Below are 19143 nucleotides of genomic sequence, written 5' to 3' on the forward strand. Positions count from 1 at the left end.
ATATCAATAACCTCAGATATACAGATGACACCACCCTTATGGCAGAAAGTGAAGAGGAACTAAAGAGTCTCTTGATGAAGGTGAATGAGGAAAGTGGAAAAGAGGGCTTAAAACTCAACATTCAAAAACCTAATATCATGGCATCCAGTCCATGGCAAAGAAATGGGGAAACAGTGGAAACAGTGACAGATTTTATTTTCTTGGCATCCAAATATCATTGCAGGTGGTGACTGCAGACATGAAATTCAGAGGCTTGCTCCTTAGAAGAAAAGCTATGACCAACCTAGACAGCATATTAAAAAGTAGAGACATTACTTTGACCAAAAAGTCTGTATAGTCATAGCTATGGTTTTTCTAGTAGTCATATATGGGTGTGAGAGTTGGACCACAAAGAAGGCTGAGTGCCAAAGAACTGATTCTTTTGAACTGTGTGTTGGAGAAGACTCTTGAGAGCCCCTTGGACTGCAAGGAGATCAAACTACTCAATCCTAAAGGAAATCAGTCCTGAATATTTATTCATTGGAAGGACTGATGCTGAAGCTCCAAAACTTTGACCACCTGATGGAAAGAGCGGACTCATTAGAAAAGGCCCTGATGCCGGGAAAGATTGAAGGCAGGAGGAAGAGGGGATGACAGAGGATGAGATGGTTGGATGGCATCACCGACTCAGTGGACGTGAGTTTGAGCAATCTCCAGGAGATGGTGAAGGACAGGGAAGCCTGGCGTGCTGTAGTTCATGGGGTTGCAAAGAGTTGAACACGAGTGAACAACTGAACAACAACACATAACCGCATACCCCAGTACTTAAAGCAGTAATAAATATTCATTATCTTACAATTTCTGTGGTTGGTTCTGGAATTCAGGAAGTTTATCTGCAGAGTTTGGCTCAGAGCCTTTAACAAGGTGCAATCAAGATATGATGTCACTTATATGTGGAATCTATAAAAGCCAAATTTATAGAACCAGAAATAATTTCCAGAGGCAGGATGTGGGTGGGAGGAATGGAGAGATGCTGGTCAAAGGATATAAGCTTTCACTTAAAAGATGAGTAAATTCTGAGGATCTAGTATACCATATACTAGATCCAGTGGCTATTAAGCACACCTAATTTTACTGTGCTTTGCAGATACTGGATTTTTTAGAAATTAAAGATTTGGGGCAATTGTGCTTTGCACAAGTCTACCAGCACCGTTTTTTCCAACAGCATTTGCTCAAGTTGTGTCTCTGTCATATTTTGGTTATTTTCACAATATCTCAGACTTTTTCATTGTTACTAAGTTTCTTACGGTGACCTATTTGGTGATCTCTGAAGTTACTATTGTAATTGTTTGGGGATGCCACAACCATAACTGTATAAGATGGCAAGCTTAAAAAATGTGCCAGTTACACAGGTCAACTGTCCCTTCCCTCCTCTCCACAGTCCTCCCTGTTCTCTAAGAACAACAATATTGAAACTAGGTAAATTAATAACCCTAAAATTAAGGTTATATATTATTCTATTTTCAAAATGTGTGTGCAGGGGTGATGGGGAGCTATTTTGTTAAGTATAACTCCTTCACAACAGCCATTAAGTAGACTTCTAATTCTCCATCTTGAAGACATATCAAATAACAATCATAAATAATCTTGTCTTATCTTTTATTTTCTCTAGATATAAATCACCCTGTCTTTCTCCTCCCTTTCACCGCCAAATATTTCCAACATGTTGTTGTTGTTGTTGTTTTTTCTCATTTCTCAACTTATATCTATCCATACATAACTTGAATCTGATTTGCCCTCTTATCTCTCTCTCAAAAACTTTTTTCTGAAGTCTCCAATGGCCAATGTGTAGCTGAAAATTAATAGATAATAACTCAAAGCTATTTTTTTTCCTCAACTTCTCATAAATATTTGGCACACTTAGTCACATCTTCCTTAAATAATCTTTTTTCACCTTAGAAAATACTGTTTGCCATGATCTACTCTCTCATCCCAAATCTTTTGTTTTCAAGACCACTTACAAACTCATTTTCTAAGGGGTTAGAGAATGGTACAAGAAATCATCGTGAGAGCTAAAGTCCATATTTTGTTTGTATTGCTGGTAGGGCTTATTCTCATATGGTCACTGTATCGCCAAATGTGACCTTTTACCAAATTATTCAGGTCAAAATCAGATGTAAAGCAGCATTAAGAAAGAATTTTGAATGGACCTATAGGATTGTCATGCTGAGTGAAGTAAGTCAGACCAAGAAGCAGAAACATCATACGACATCCCTTATATGCAGAACCTAAGACAAAGTGCTACAAATAAACTTATTTATAAAGCAGAAACAGACTCAGACTTAGAGAATGAACTCACAGGTGTCAATGAGAAGGACAGGTGAAGGGATAGTTAGGGAGTTGGGGATGGACAGGTACACACTGCTATACTTAAAATGGATAACCGATAAGGACCTCCTGTATAGCACAGTGAATTGTGCTCAATGTTATGTGGCAGCCTGGATGGGAGGGGATATAGAAGGAGAATGGATACAAGTATATGTATGATTTGAGTCCCTTTGCTTTCTACCTGAAACTGTCACAACATTGCTAACTGGCTATGAAAGAAAGAAAATGAAGTAACTCAGTCGTGTCCAACTCCTTGTGACCCCACAGACTATAGCCTACCAGGCTCCTCCATCCATGGGATTTTCCAGGCAAGAGTACTGGAGTGGGTTGCCATTGCCTTCTCCAGAGGATCTTCCCGACCCAGGGATTGAACCCAGGTCTCCCACACTGCAGGCAGACGCTTTACCATCTGAGCCACCAGGGAAGCCCAAATGTCCCACTCTGTGACCCCATGGACTATACAGTCCATGGGACTCACCAGGTCAGAGTACTGGAGTGGGCAGCCCTTCCCTTCTCCATGGTATCTTCCCAACCTAGGGATCAAACCCAGGTCTCCCTCATTGCAGGCAGATTCTTTACCAGCTGAGCCACATGCAAGCCTAACTGGCTATACTACAATACAAAACAAAAAGTTTACTTTAAAAAAGAGGACTTTTGACTTTCATATATCCACATCCAACCATATACAATTGAATCTCGAACAATATGGGAGAGAATGAGCATTGCCTCTTCTCTGCCAGCAGTCAAAAATCCTTGTATACCTTATAGTCTTCCCTCTGTGTCTGCTGCAGCATTTGCATCCATGGATTCAACCAATCAAGGATCATGCAGTAACTGTTTATTGAAAAATTTGCATACAAGTGGAGAATCTGTTATACTTCCCTTCAGTTAAATATGTGTTGTTCAACAGTCAACTGTACTCCTCTTCCATTTTAATACTATGCCCTGGTTTCAGAGCTAGACTGAGAAATAGTCAACACAGAGAACAGATTGAGATTAAATTTTTTAAATGTAGCATCAACTTTTTACTTTGTTTTGTTTTATTAATATTTCACTGTAAAGACACATCAAAGAGGTTGTTTTCCTATCTTGACTACTGTTGAATAATGTTGAAACGAACTTGGGAGTGCAGATATTTCTCTGAAATAATCACTTTTTTTCCTTTGGGTATATACCCACTAGTGAGATTGTGGATCATCTGGTAGCTCTATTTTTAATATTTTAAGGACCCTATGTATACTATTTTCCATAATGACCATGTTAGGTTACTTTTCTGTCAACAGCACACAAGGATTCCCTTTTCTTTCCAGCACTTATTATCTATCGTCTTCTTAATAATCACAGTCCTAGCAGAAGTGAAATTATATCTCAAAGTCATTCTGACCTGTATTTCCCTTATGATTAGGGATGTTGAGCACCTTTTAATATACATGTTGGTACTTTATGTCTTCTCTAGAGAAATGTATATTCAGGTCCTTTGCAAACTTTTTAATTGTGCTATTTGTTTTTTATTTTTTGAGTTGCATGTGTTTTTATGTATTTTAGATAGGGACCTTTATTGAATATTTGGTTTGCAAGTATTTCCCCTCAATCTATGGTTGCTTTATCTTATTCCAAAAATTATCACCAAGACCAACGTTAAAGAGGAATATTATTCAGGCACAAAAAATGAAGAGGATCCCGGGACAATATGGATTTACTTGGGGGATATTTTGCTAAGAAACTTAACTCAGACCCAGAAAAATAAAGATACGATTTCACTTACATGTAATTAATAAATTTTAGCCTCACCCACCAAGACCATGTATTTACTGCACTACACACTTAATCATACACAATGAATAAATGAAATGCTATCTGTGGGTTTATTGAGCCTACTTTGTGTCCTGCATTTGTTCTTTTGATATGAAGATTTGAGCATCTGTGCATCTAAAAAGCCTAAAGAAAAGTAATATGGAAAAACCCATACAATTCAATAAGTGTTTAAAGGGCAAGGTACAAATTCACTAGAAACATTTGGTTTTACCCACTGAAATTTAAATGATGTAACTAACAGCAATAGATTAACTCTGGGAAATATATTTAAATATGAAAATCAAATTAACATTAAATGTTCATCATTGTTCTTTTGAACAATGTTCTCTTGAGACAAATATAATTAAACTGTGTAGTGGATGTAATCGCTACAGTCTCTAGTTAGAGTAGAAATACTGCCTAGTCTATCACCATGTTATAATGTGGAATTGTCAGAAGCCTAGAAGGACAATAAGGAAGAGAAAATGTGCCTTGTGGTTCTTGGTATGTTCTCTCATTCAAATTTCCTGTAAAATTACATTGAGGTTACAGAAAGGACATTTTGTTTGTTTTGGTTTCCATGGATTTTAGCTGTCCAATTATGGTCCTATTATATTCAAATCAAAATGAATAAGAGTATGTATTAATAAGAGTACAGATAGGTGGCTGTAAATATACTCCCTTTGAAATGATTACTTGTGGATTTAAGGCAAAATGTGGAATTCAGAAGAACAGAACATAGCACCTTACATTGTACTCCTCCCTACACTTAGCTTTTATATGACTCCTTTTATTTAGAAAGCTCTCATGGATGTTACTCATCTAACAGCCTGTGTGTATGATTAGAGTAACAACAAGGTAAAAATGAAACATCAGATGATGCAGTTTAAGGCCTCTACATTTCTGTGAAAATCCAGAACTCAAAGTCAGGAAGAAATGTTGCATTCATTTTACTGGGTAATCATTTCAAAACTTTTAGCAAAAGGAATACAAGTGTCCAGGTTCTCATGTCAGACCACGGACCCTAGAAAGTTCCACAGAGACCAACGCTAGGTAATTGGATTCCTTTAGGTATCACTACTACCCTCTCTGATCTCTCCACAGATGTCTAGCTCTGAGTCTATAATGAGTAGAAACCAGTCCCTCTGCACCCACTTCACATTTGTGGGATTTTCTTCTCTAGTGGAGTTGAAACCTGTGCTCTTCATTGTGTTCTTAACCACTTACTTGTTTACTATGGGGGAAAATCTCATCATTGGCTTGATCTGGAGCACCCCTTCCTTGCACACTCCCATGTATTTCTTCCTGGTTAACCTCTCCTTTCTGGAGATGTGCTATATCACTAGTGTGGTGCCTCAAATGCTGGTGCACTTGCTTGTGGAGACCAAGACCATAAGTGTGGGGCGCTGTGCAACTCAGATGTATGTATTTAGCATCTTGGGACTGACAGAATGCTGCCTGCTAGCAGCCATGGCTTATGACCATTTTGTAGCTATTTGGCATCCTCTGCATTACTCTCTCCTGATGGACCCTCGTGTGTGTTTGAAATTGGCAGAAGCATCTTGGACCACTGGGGTGGTGGTGGAGTCAGCCCAGACCACATGGATCTTCACTCTGCCCTTCTGTGGAACAGGAAGGATCCAGCACTTTTTTGTGACATCATGCCTGTAGTGAAACTGGCTCATGTTGATATCTCCCACAGTGAGATTGTGATGTCTGCTCTCTCTGTGCCTTTTATTCTTAGCCTGTCTCCTCATTCTGAGCTCCTATGTGCTCATTATGGTGACCATCCTGAGAACCCCTTCAGCCGCTGGCAGAAGCAAAGCTTTCTCCGCTTGCTCTTCTCATGTCTGGGCACTGCCTTGTTCATTTACCTCCTACCGAAGGTGCACACACCCCAGAAACAGACACGGCAACTGCACTTGATACACAGTGGTCACACCTGCTCCGAATCCAGTTATCTACACCTTGAGGAACAAGTAGTGAAGGAAGCCTTTCAAAGCCTAACACTGAGGAATACGGTTAGACAAGTGGCATAAAGTACTCACAGGATCGCAACCAAGAAACACGTGGACCTCGTCTATGCTTTTACATATGTTCAAGCAGAAGAAAAGCGTGGGGCTTCCCTAGTGACTCTGTGGTGAAGAGCTCGCTTGCCAACAAAGGAGACACTGGTTCGATCCCTGTTTCAGGAAGATCCCACTTTCTGCAGAGCAACTAAGCCTGACACCACAACTATTGTGGAGCCGCAACTACTGAGCCCACACTCAGCTCACAAATGCTGAAGCCCACATGCCCCGGAGCCTGTGGTCTGCCACGAGAGGTCACTGCAATGAGGAACCCGTGCACAACTGGAGATCAAGCCCCTCTTGCTGCAACTAGAGAATTGCCCATGCAGCAGCAAGGACTCAGCACAGCCAAAATTAAATAAATAAAAATCAAAAATGGAAATGTGCAGTAGGGTCATTAAAGTATATATCCTGTGTTCAATCAACAATATTCAATCAACAAAATTACTGAGTATCTCCTGGGCACTACTCAATTTTTCACGACTAACATGGTAATAGGATTAAGGTTAGTGAGTTTCACACTTTTTGATGAAAGAAAATATTTCTTCAGTGGAAAATGCTAAAAATAAAAATGAAAAAATTAATATATTTTAGTGCTAAACATAGGATACTGTCATTCAAGAGCTTAAGTGGAGTACCCTCCCATGCTTACTCACCTGTGATAAACTCTAATATGATCTATTAAATAATCATCCAAAGGAAGGTGAAGGACAGGAAAGCCTGGCAGGCTGCAGTCCATGGGGTCACAAAGAGTCTGACAGGACTGAGCAACTGAGCAAAAACAACAACAATAAATACTGATGAGTGATGTGCCCTGTAACTCAACTCTAGGTATTTAACTTGTAAATCCAGTCAAGGAATCTGATTTTTTATCCAAAACTAGCTTGCTACTATGGTATTATCCACTCATCTTTTGGGTTTTCATACAAATGAAGGTTTAGAGAAACATATATTACATACTACCTAGGGCAATGATGAAAGTATGATACTACTATTCAAATTTTTTTCCTATCTATCTAGTTTTTAAATTATGGTTTTATTTGTCCCCAATTTTCCTGCTTTTCTGTGTATTGAATGTACAGTATATTGCTTTGATCAAGTTCCCATTCTATTCCCACAAATCATCAGGTCCTAATTTCAGGACACTAATGGTCTTAAATCTAGAGTGTATGTCAGTAATATGACAACTGAAAGGAATATACCTATACATTTTAAACACAGAGATTCAACATCACTGCCCAAGTAGAAGCTGAGCAAATATATTGGTATTCTGTGCCTGAAAAACATGAATGTATGTTCTCTCCTGTTCAGAAGTGAGAGTGATGGGACACTGTGATAACCATAGATAAGAGGACATTCACTGGAGCAGACTGACCAAAGGGTCACAGGCACCACCTGTTCAGTAGCAGAATCCCTCCCTGCCAAAGCTGACCCTTAGTTGTCTCTGCACACATAACAAATGCTTCAATGTGCATGGGTGCATGTGGACCTGCACATGCGCTCATACACACAAACACAGACAAATCCAACAGCTGCCAGTCATCACACAACATCTGATCCCTTCTACTGTTTTGTCTGCATTTTAAAACACTCAGCAAAATCACTTAGAGAAGACTTGCTGTTACTATTTATTATCTAACTATTCAAAGACCCATGCTTATGCCTGAAGTAGTTTCTGGAATATTCTGAATCACCAATTCTCCTGGATTCCAGAAGAAGGCTGAATTCCCAGAAAAGCAGATGAAAGAAATCTCTTTCCCAAATGTGTGTGTCATTTTAATGCTTGAGCTTCAAAGCAGCTCCTCCCATAGTTCAAACTTTAATAAAAGACTAATTTCCACACATATCACAAGAGACATATCAGTACTGAAGATTGGTTTGGAAGAATGTTAGAGACTCGAAAACAGCATCTCAAATAATGCCCTATTGTATAATATACAGAAGGAAAAGATGTGTTCAGAACTTTAGTTTAAGTAATAGAAAGTTGTGAATACCAATGAGATGCTTCCCAGTATATGCCTGCTTCTTGGAGACGTGCCCAGCACCACTCTCTTGTGTTAAGACTACGTGACATCACTTCCAAAGCCCAAACTGATTTTAAATACCAGAAATCTTCATGAATCACTGTCTCCACAGACCATCAAAATGATAAAACCTGATATCACATTTTATCTCCACGGATCATCAGAATGATAACACCTGATATCACATTTATCACTGTATGCTTTTCAAGGTATAAAAGCACTTTTTAGATCATGTGATAAAATTGATACAATATTCATTGCAACTATTTGTTTTAAACACCTGACATGCATGCAGTGGAGCTTGCTTTGCTTGTTTATCCATTTCAGAATAGACCAAAGCTGAAGGAAGGAGGCTTTTTAAATTCTAAAGAAGACAGCAAATGAGTCCATAGTAGCTGGATTACTAAAAAGTTAGGAGGACCTCCCTGGTGGCTCAGATGGTAAAGATCTGCCTAAAGTGCACGAGACCCAAGTCCAATCCCTCAGAGAGGAAGATCCCTTGGAGAAGGGATAGCAACCCATTCCAGTATTCTTGCCTGGAGAATTCCATGGACAGAGGAGCCTGGCAAGCTACAGTTCATGGGGTCACAGACATAGACATGACTGAGCAACTAACACAGACACACACACACACACACACACACACACACACACACACACGATTTGGAACTTCCCCCAGGACCTCCATGTACCTACCTGTAAGTATGGCAGAGAGAGGAGGATGCAAGGCCAGTGGAAAGGAATCCGTTTGCAATGCAGTAGACCCCAGTTCAATTCCTGGGTCAGGAAGATCCCTTGGAGAAGGGAAAGGCTATCCACTCCAGTATTCTGGCATGGAGAATTCTATGGACTGTATAGTCCATGGGTTTACAAAGAGTCGGCCTCGACTGAGTAACTTTCACTTTCACACTTTTCACTACAAAACTGTGGGCTCCGAAATAGATTTTCCTTCTATATCTCACACAATATGGGAAAGGGGGGCTATAAGCATATCAAATTATAATGAGGGTGTTGAGGGTACTTCAAAGAGAATCACTGCAAAATTTTGAATGTCTGTTAAATTAAATACTATCCGTTGGTCTACAAAGTCTACTTTCTGTCTTATGCTGGTTCTATTGACATAAAAAAAAGACATGAGCAGTCACCATGCATCTGAAAAACTTAAAGAAAATTAATATGGAAAATAGCCATACAATTCAATAATTGTTTGAAGTGCAAGGTGTAAATCCATTAGAAATATTGGGTTTTACCCATTGAAATTTAAGTGATGTAACTAACAGCAATAGATTGCTTCTGGGAAATGTACTCAAATAATGAAAACCAAATTTGCATTGAATGTTCATCACTGTTTTTGAACAAATTGCTCTTGGGACAAATTAAACTGTGCAGTGGATGCAATCCCTATGGTCTCTCTCAGAATAGAAACATTGCCCATTCTATAACCACACTATAATTCGGAATTGTCAGGAGTCTAGAAGACCGACAAGGAAAGGGAAGTTTGTCTTGTGGTTCTCGGTATGTTCTCCCATTCAAATTTCCTGTAAAATTATACTGAGAATATAGAAAGGCCATTCTGGTGGTTTGGATTTCCATGGATTTTAGCTGCCAATTATGATTTTATCATATTCAAATAAAAAATGACTAACATATGTAAGAAAATGAATAGACAAATGCCTAGAAATATTCACCCTTTCAAGCCCTTAATTGTAAATTTAAAGGAAAACTGTGGAATTCAGAAGACCAGAACATAGCACCTTTACAATTTACTCTCTACACTTAACTTTTATGTGACTCCTTTACACTTAATGGTAAAGATTTTGCCTGCAATGCAGAAGACCCAGGTACAATATCTGGGTGGGGAAGATCCCCTGGAGAATGGAACGGCAACCCATTCATCCTCTTACCTGGAGAATTCCATGGACAGAGGACCTTGGTGGGCTACAGTCCATGGGGTCGCAAAGAGTCTGACACAACTGAAGTGGCTAACGATTTTACATTTAGAAGGCTTTCATATATATTACACACCTAACAGTCTGGTTATGTGATTAGGATAACAACAAGGTAAATACAAACATCAGAGGATGTAATTTAAAGCCATTGTTTTCTCTAAAGTTCTATAAAAATCCAGAACTCAAAGTCAGGAAGAAATACTCCATCCATTATGTTGGGTGCATACATGCATGCTAAGTCGCTTCAGTATGTCTGACTCCTTGCAATCGTATGAACTGTAGCCTGCCAGGCTCCTTTGTCCATGGATTTTTCCAGCCAAGAATACTGGAGTGAGTTTCCATGTCCTCCTCCAGGGAATCTTGCTAATCATTTCAAAACTTTTAGCAAAAGGAATACAAGTGTGTAGGTTCTTATGCCAGACCACAGACCCTAGAAAGTTCCACAGAGACCAACGCTAGGTGACTGGATGCCTTTAGGTGTTACTTATACCCTCTCTGCTCTCTCCACAGATGTCTAGCTCTGAGTCTATAGTGAGTGGAAACCAGTCCCTCTGCACCCACTTCACATTTGTAGCATTTTCCTCTCTAGCAGAGTTGCAACCTGTTCTCTTCATTGTGTTCTTCACCATTTATGTGTTTACTGTGGGAGGAAACCTTCTCATCATTGGCTTGATCTGGGGCACCCCTTCCTTGCACACTCCCATGTATTTCTTCCTGGTTAACCTCTCCTTTCTGGAGATGTGCTATATCACTAGTGTGGTGCCTCAGATGCTGGTGCACTTGCTTGTGGAGATCAAGACCATAAGTGTGGGGCGCTGTGCAGCTCAGATGTATGTATTTAGCATCTTGGGACTGACAGAATGCTGCTTGCTAGCAGCCATGGCTTATGACCGCTTTGTAGCTATTTGCCATCCTCTGCATTACTCTCTCCTGATGGACCCTCCTGTGTGTTTGAAATTGGCTGTAGCATCTTGGACTACTGGGGTGGTGGTGGAGTCAGCCCAGACCACATGGATCTTCACTCTGCCCTTCTGTGGAACAGGAAGGATCCAGCACTTTTTTTGTGACATCATGCCTGTAGTGAAACTAGCTTGTGTTGATACCTCCCACAATGAGACTGCATTGTTTGCTATCTCCGTGCTCTTTATCATGACCCCCTGTCTCCTCATTCTGTGCTCCTATGTGCGCATTCTGGTGACCATCCTGAGAATCCCTTCAGCCACTGGCAGAAGCAAAGCTTTCTCCACTTGCTCTTCTCATATCCTGGTTGTTTCTCTCTTCTATGGCACTGCCTTGTTCACTTACCTCCAACCGAAGGCTGCACACTCCCCAGAAACAGACAAGGCAGCTGCACTCATGTACACCGTGGTCACACCTGCTCTGAATCCAGTTATCTACACCTTGAGGAACAAGGAAGTGAAGGAAGCCTTTCAAAGAATAACAGTAAGGAGCACTCCAGACAAATGACCTAAACCTGTTTATTACTAAACTATTTAGAGACCCATGTATCTGCCAGAAGTATTTTCTGGATTTTTTTCTCCTCCAATTTTCCTGGATTCCAGAATAAGGGTGATATCCTGGAAGAGAGATAAAAGAAATCTCTTTACTAAACTTGTGTGACATTTTACTCCAGTGCTTCACAGCAGCTCCTCCATAAGTAAAAGTTTAAAAGAGTCTTTTTTTCATATTATCATGAAAGAAATATCAGTGCTGACTCTTGGTTTAGTAGAATGAGGAGAGGGTCCAAAACAGAAACATCAAAAATGCATTTTTAATGTATGGAAGGAAAAAGGTATGAACAGATCTTGAGTTTAAGTAATAGAAAGTTGTGGACACCAATGAGATGCTTTCCCATGCACGACTGCTTCTAGGAGACATGCCCCACACAGCTCTCTCACGTCAAGCCTACTTGACATCTCTTCCAAGGTCCAACCTGTTTCTGGTTAAGTACCAGAAATCTTCAGTAGTTAGTACCTCCACGTACCTCCAAAATGATAAAAACCTGATATCACATTTATTACTCTATGCTTTCAGGTATTAAAGCATTTTTAAATCATGTAATAAATTTAATATTATATTTGCCGCATCTATTGTTTTAAATATGTGACATGAGTGCAGTGGAGCTTCGTTTACTCATTAAGCCATTTCAGAAGTGGCCAAAGCTGAAGTAACGAGGCACTTTAAGTTCTAAATAAGACAGCACATGAGTCAAAAATAACTGCATTTATTAAAAACATAGAAAATCACCCCAGGCACCTCCATGTATCCACCCGAATGTGTGGCAGACTGAGGGGGGCAAAGCAAGTTGGAAATGTTGCACTTACAAAACTGTGGGTTCTAAAGGAGATCTTCCTTCTATCTCTCACAGTAGATGGGAAGGTAGAGCTGCAAGCATATGAAATCATATTCAGGGTGGGAAGGTGTTAAGAGTGCCTTAAAGAGAATTACTGTAGAAACTGGAAGGTCTGTTAAAAGGAGAAACTGGATAAAAGTCTCCACTCCAAAGCTTATTGAGATGTAGCATCTGGGGCAGCTGAACTACTTCCATCTGAGAGGAGCTTCAGATGAGTAAATGTTAAAGACAGACTTTGGTTGTATCCCCTGGAGCTTGGGTGTGGGGGGTGTGGATATAGAAACATAAATGCGAGGGCTGCTTCACATACAATTACTGCTATCCTTGTAGTGAGGTTCACTGTAGGAATCTCTAAAAAGCAGAGTTAGAAACGAATAAAGAATACTTGAAAAGATAACCAACCTAGGTATAAATTTATAAAATATGCTAATATCTATACAAGGAAAACTACAAAGCTCTGATGGAAGATATCAAAGAACCAGAAAAATGGAAACCTAATAGCTTTGTACATCAGCAAATGAACCACGTTGTATATTACATCCTATAACTTCCTGGGCCTCACCCAGTAAGGAAATTTGCCCTTTTCCTCTCTCTCATTTCTAATACCAATTCACCAGACCACACAGGGTCTAGAAGCTGCTATGTATTGGATGAGTTCTGAATTTAAAATATGATAAACTTTTTCAAATTCAAATTCATTATATTTCAATAATTTAAAAAATCTGCAAGCTATAGTAACTGACAGAGCTAGTTCAGGGAAACAAAAATGAGAATCAAAAGAGCAAAATTAAACAGTTATTGGAAAAAGTAAAGCCATTTCATAGTTGTGTTCCTAAAGAATTGAGCATTCTGTTACAAATATTTGATTTTTTTTTACATGAAAGCCAGTGACACACATAGCATTTTTATGGTATATGTTATACCCAGGGTATATGTTATACCCTGGCTTATGTAGAAATTTGAATGGGATCATCTATCATCTCATTATTTTCCAAGTATGAGAATTTAGCAAAAATATGGAGTACCCTATTAATGGCAAACTGATAATCTCCTTTATAATTAATATATTGATCTACAAATTCATAAAATATGTACACAAAACTTATTCATTTTATGTTCAGAAGTTTTCTTTCACTACTACTTCAAAAATGTCCAGTTATATTAATAAAAGAGCTTCTAATGCATACTAGAAATATTAAAGTCAAATTTTACTTCTTAGAAGATGTCTGCATTCTGAGAGCACACGTAAGGAAACATCAGTATTGGAAGAAGCTGCCATTTCAAAGCAACGGAAAAACAACAGAGGAAGAACAAGTATTGGACATATTTGAAGTGGGTCTTTTTTGGTAAAAGTTTATTAGCAAAAAGTCTCCTGTAAAGCTTTTGAAGACAGTTATCATTTTTTAAGCCTATTTTGTCCTGAAAAAATCATATTTAGCCATCTCCAGTAAGTGATCAATAAGAACACAAAGAACAACTTCTGAAGCTGGCTAATAATATGTAGTCTCTAATATTATATATGGTCCAATGGCATTTAAAATATGCCTTTGTTTCATCTTAATTTCCATGCATTAACCACTGACACCCCACAGAACCAATTTGAAATTTGAAATCAATTTGAAATTTGAAATCAAGTTTCTAGTTGATATCTCACTCAGAAATTCAAGGTATCTCAACTGGACATGCCCAAAGCAAGCTTATGAGTGAACCTACCCTGAAAAATATGTCAAAATTTTCCATTCTATATCTTAGCACAAACTACTACACCATCCATTCTGTATGGAAGACAGGAGTCTTAGGATTGTCCTTCTAACACAGCTCTCTTTGTCACTATATTCAATCTGTCACAAAATAATGGCAATTACACACAGGAAACATAGGAAAATTGTTCACTTCTCCTTATTTTTCCTGGCATAGTCCAAACTGTCATCATTTTGACCTTTAATTGACCTCTCTGGTGGCTCAATGGTAAAGAATCTGTCCGCCAAGATGTGGATTCATTCCCTAGATCGGGAAGATTCCCTGGAGAAGGGCATGGCAACCCACTCCAGTATTCTTGCCTGGGAAATCATGGACAGAGGCTATAGTCCATGGGATTGCAAAAGAGTCAGACAACGTCTTAGCGACTAAACAACAACACATCCACTAGGAAGGACTGACCTTATTCAGTATGTTCCAAACTACAGTCATGGTGATAGTTGCAAATTAAAAATTTCAGTAAACCATAACCATGTCTGAGTGCATACAGTAGGCTCATAACTTTTAGAATACAGACTAACATGAAGAACATAGCCAAAAAAGATCCAGCTCCTTTTTGCTGTCACAGACCTCATCTAGCTCCATGCTGTCTCTGTTCTAATTTCAATGACTTTCTTTCAGTTTCTTGAATATCATCTCACCATGCAGACAATGCACATGTTGCTTTCTCTCCCTAGAATCTCCCTCTTCAATAACTATGTTGTTGTTGTAACTATTCTCTTCATCTAATTAATCCAAGTTCTTCAAATCTCAAGTCAATAACCACTTATTTATGAAATCTTCATCTCCATAACTACATATTTTCTTCCTATTACATGTTTTATGACACTGTTTAACTTTTTTTGGGTCCCAAGTTTCCTTTCCATATTTATGGTGCTTCAGTTGTTCATTTTTATTTCTTTTATTATTAACTCATTTGAGATATTCAAATTTATATTCCTTCTCCAAACTGCTTGATATTACCCCTACAGACCTTGTTCTTCTCAGATATTTTTATATATCTGAGACAATTATATCTTAGACAATTAACCATTCTGAAAATGTACTATAGATCTTCATCCTGAGCTACCTCTCCTTAAAAAAGAGGGAATAATAATAATTAGATCAAACATACATTTGACACCTAATCTATGCCAGGCATTGTCCTGAGTGTTTTCCAAAGTATACCTCCCTTATACCTCACAACACTGCAATTGGGGTATTATTATTTCTATTATAAAAATGAAAAAATTGAGGCATAGAGAATTTAAGAAACTTGCCAATGATAACTAACAGCATTTGTAAATAATAAATTAATTATCTTAAATATTATGCTACTATATATTTTAATTTATCTATTTTTTAATTGAAGGGTAATTGCTTTACAGAATTTTGTTGTTTTATGTCAAACCTCAACATGAATCAGCTATAGGTATACGTATGTCCCCTCTCTCGATATATTTTTTCTTCAAAATACACACTTCTATTCAGTATAACACTTAAACTTAGAGTTGCCTGAATGGTGCAGCAGTTCACTTCCTGCTTGTTGCAGATATGAAAAAAAATTATTTATAGAACATGCTCAGATTTTTCAGTCAATTGTTCATAGGACATTCCCCACGTTATCTTAAGCCAGAGGTAGCAATGGGACCTGCAGGTACACTGGCAGGGTGCATAACTTGTTCTCAGAATAATCTAAATACTTAGGACCTGGTCCCAAATATGAACTATTTGCTGATAAAGGAAACACAGGATTTAGGAGGTTTAAACTCGAAGAATGAACTGGATAGGGTGAAAAAGTTTCTTTAGCATAAAAGGGAGTAAATGAAGAGGCAGAAGAGAAAATCTAGATATGGATTGTTAGTTCAGTCTTATGGTATCACCAAATCAACCAAGTCAATTTATATTTATAATTTCAAAAATTTGATAGGAAATTAGACATGTATGAAATAGTCTGTGTATTTTCGTGACAGTCCACTGCTCAGTTCAGTTCAGTCGTTCAGTCGTGTCCTACTCTTTGCTACCCCTTGGACTGCAGCATGCCAGGCTTCCATGCCCATCACCAACAACCGAAGCTTGCTCAAACTCATGACTATTAAGTCAGGGATGCCACCCAACCATTTCATCCTCTGTCATCCCCTTCTCCTCCCGCCTTCAATCTTTTCCAGAATCAGGGTCTTTTCAAAGGAGTCAGTTCTTCACATCAGGTGGCCAAAGTATTAGAGTTTCAGCTTCAGCATCAGTCCTTCCAATGAACACCCAGGACTGATTTCCTTTAGGACTGACTGGTTGGATCTCCTTGCAGTCTAGGGGACTCACAAGTCTTGTCCAACACCACAGTTCAAAAGCATCAGTTCTTCAGCACTCAGCTTTCTTTAAAGTCCAACTCTCACATCCATACATGGCTACTGGAAAAACCATAGCTTCGCCTAGATGGACCTTTATCGGCAAAGTAATGTCTCTGCTTTTTAATATGCTATCTAGGTTGGTCATAGCTTTTTCTCCAAGGAGCAGGCATCTTTTAATTTCGTGGCTGCAGTCACCATTGGCAGTGATTTTGGAGCTGAAAAAAAAAAGTCTGTCACTGTTTCCATTGTTTCCCCATTGATTAGTTTTCTGAATGTTGCGTCTTAAGCCAGTTTTTTCACTCTCCTCGTTCACTTTCATCAAGAAGCTCTTTTTCTGCCATAAGGGTGGGGTCATCTGCATATCTGAGGTTATTGATATTTCTCCCGGCAATCTTGATTCCAGCTTGTGCTTCATCCAGTCCAGCATTTCGCATGATATATTCTGCTTATAAGTTAAATAAGCAGGGTGACAATATACAGCCTTGACGTACTCCTTTCCCAATTTGGAACCAGTCTGCTGTTCCATGTCCAGTCCTAACTGTTGCTTCTTGGCCTGCATACAGATTTCTCATGAGACAGGTCAGGTGGTCTGGTATTCCCATTTCTTGAAGAATTTTCCACAGTTTGTTGTGATCTACATAGTCAAAGGCTTTGGCATAGTCAAAAAAGCAGAACTAGATGTCTTTCTGGAACTCTCTTGCTTTTTCAATGATCCAGCGGATGTTGGCAATTTGATCTCTGGTTCGTCTGCCTTTTCTAAATCCACCTTGAACATCTGGAAGTTCATGGGTTGAGGAAAGAAATCTGTTTTAAATACATTTCACTCTCCTTTCCTTTCTACATCCTTTATTAACTTTAATGCATATGAGGCATTTTTTAAAAAATTTTATCCCCTTAGCAATCATTGTCTCTTTGCCTTCTTTTTCACTGGAAAAGCACACCTTCCTGATTCTCAGACTACATGTTAGCACTATAGAATATGGGAAGCTTGAGACCAAGGCCTCAGAAGATATTGACTCAAAATCTGACACACAATCTTGAAAGGTTCAATCAAACTCTTGAGTTTTTATTTAAGCAAACAAGAAGGTGATATCTCTTTTTACTAGACTTGAACTTGGGAATATAGAACTCTGGAGTACCCAAGGACTATAGCCCAAGCAAAAAGAGTATTGTGATTATGATGTCAATGAGAGGAAAACACTGCCTAGAGATGCATATTCTTGAGTCATGATGACTTGTAGGCCAGTGACTCTAGCTTTAGTAAAACATTTAATTTTCTACTGTGGACAATAATGCCCTCCCCTTCTCTTACCATTTGCTTACATCATTCTGAGATGAGGTATTCCTTACCAGTAACTGAAAAATGCAATAACTCAAAAGCCATTGTAACTGAAGTTCTAGAGACATCTCTTGTTGTTGTTCAGTCACCAAGTCATGTCCAACTCTTCGTGACCCCAGGGACTGCAGCCCACCAGGCTTCCCTGACCCTCACCATCTCCCGGAGTTTGCCTAAGTTCATGTTCACTGAATCAGTGATGTCATCCAACCATCTCATCCTGTTGCCCTCTTCTCCTTTGGCCTTCAATCTTTCCCAGCATCAGCATCTTTTCCAATGAGTCAGCTGTTCGCATAGATGGCCAAATTATTTGAGCTTCAGCTTCAGCATCAGTCTTTCCAAAGAGTATTCAGGGTTGATTTCCTTTAAGACTGGTTTGAAATCCTTGCTTTCCAAGTTGTTCTCAAGAGTCTTCTCCAGCACCATGTTTGGAAAGTGTCAATTCTTTGGCACTCTGCCTTCTTTATTGTCCAGCTCTCACATCAGTAAATGACTACTGGAAAGACAATAGCCTTGACTTTATGGACCTTTGTCGGCAAAGTGACATCTTTATTTTTTAACACAGAGTCTAGGTTTGTCATTGCTTTACTGTCAAGAAGTAATTGTCTTCTAATTTCATGCCTATAGTCACCATCCACAGGGATTTTAGAGACATGGATATTGCTATTTTTTAACTCTATCTTCTTACTGCCCTAAGAAAGGTTATTTCCATGCATTCTTTTTTCTAGCTTTATGTATCTTTAATGGTTTTCCTTACAAATTTCATGAATTAAAATCAATTTTAATAATTCCATTATTATATTATATATTATCAAACATAACATGCATATATTCTTTAAGAGTAATTCAATAATAATGTAGATTTATTCAATAAATATCACTTACATAGTATAGATAAACAATTCATAGGCCTCTACTTCACAAGATTCCTGAGACGTCTAATCTTATGAGGTTTTTCCATTTACCTCAGAAGGAAAGAGTTGAACAAATTATATCATGCAAAAGTAATCTTTGTGACCAGGTCACTTGACTCAAGAGAAACTTCCCAAACAAACAGACCAAAGTATATAATCAGTGTCTAGACCCTTTCCTAGACAGATATACTTGTGCTATCTTTTGAAGCTAATTTTTGGATTTTTAAAAATAATAATTAGGTGAGACTCAAA

At 38.6% G+C, this 19143-nt stretch overlaps 1 protein-coding gene and 1 pseudogene across 1 annotated transcript; both read left to right on the forward strand.

The window, feature by feature from the left end:
• The first annotated feature begins 137 nt into the window (after positions 1–137).
• Positions 138–6200, forward strand: LOC122423194 (annotated as a pseudogene).
• Positions 6201–10713: 4513 nt separating this feature from the next.
• Positions 10714–11670, forward strand: LOC122423195 (olfactory receptor 10C1-like). Its single transcript, XM_043439929.1, has one exon. It carries the CDS (start codon positions 10714–10716, stop codon positions 11668–11670), a length of 957 nt encoding a protein of 318 aa, XP_043295864.1.
• The last annotated feature ends 7473 nt before the right edge of the window (positions 11671–19143 follow it).

Source organism: Cervus canadensis, chromosome 21 (genome assembly GCF_019320065.1).
Source record: "Cervus canadensis isolate Bull #8, Minnesota chromosome 21, ASM1932006v1, whole genome shotgun sequence".
Lineage (NCBI taxonomy): Eukaryota > Metazoa > Chordata > Mammalia > Artiodactyla > Cervidae > Cervus > Cervus canadensis.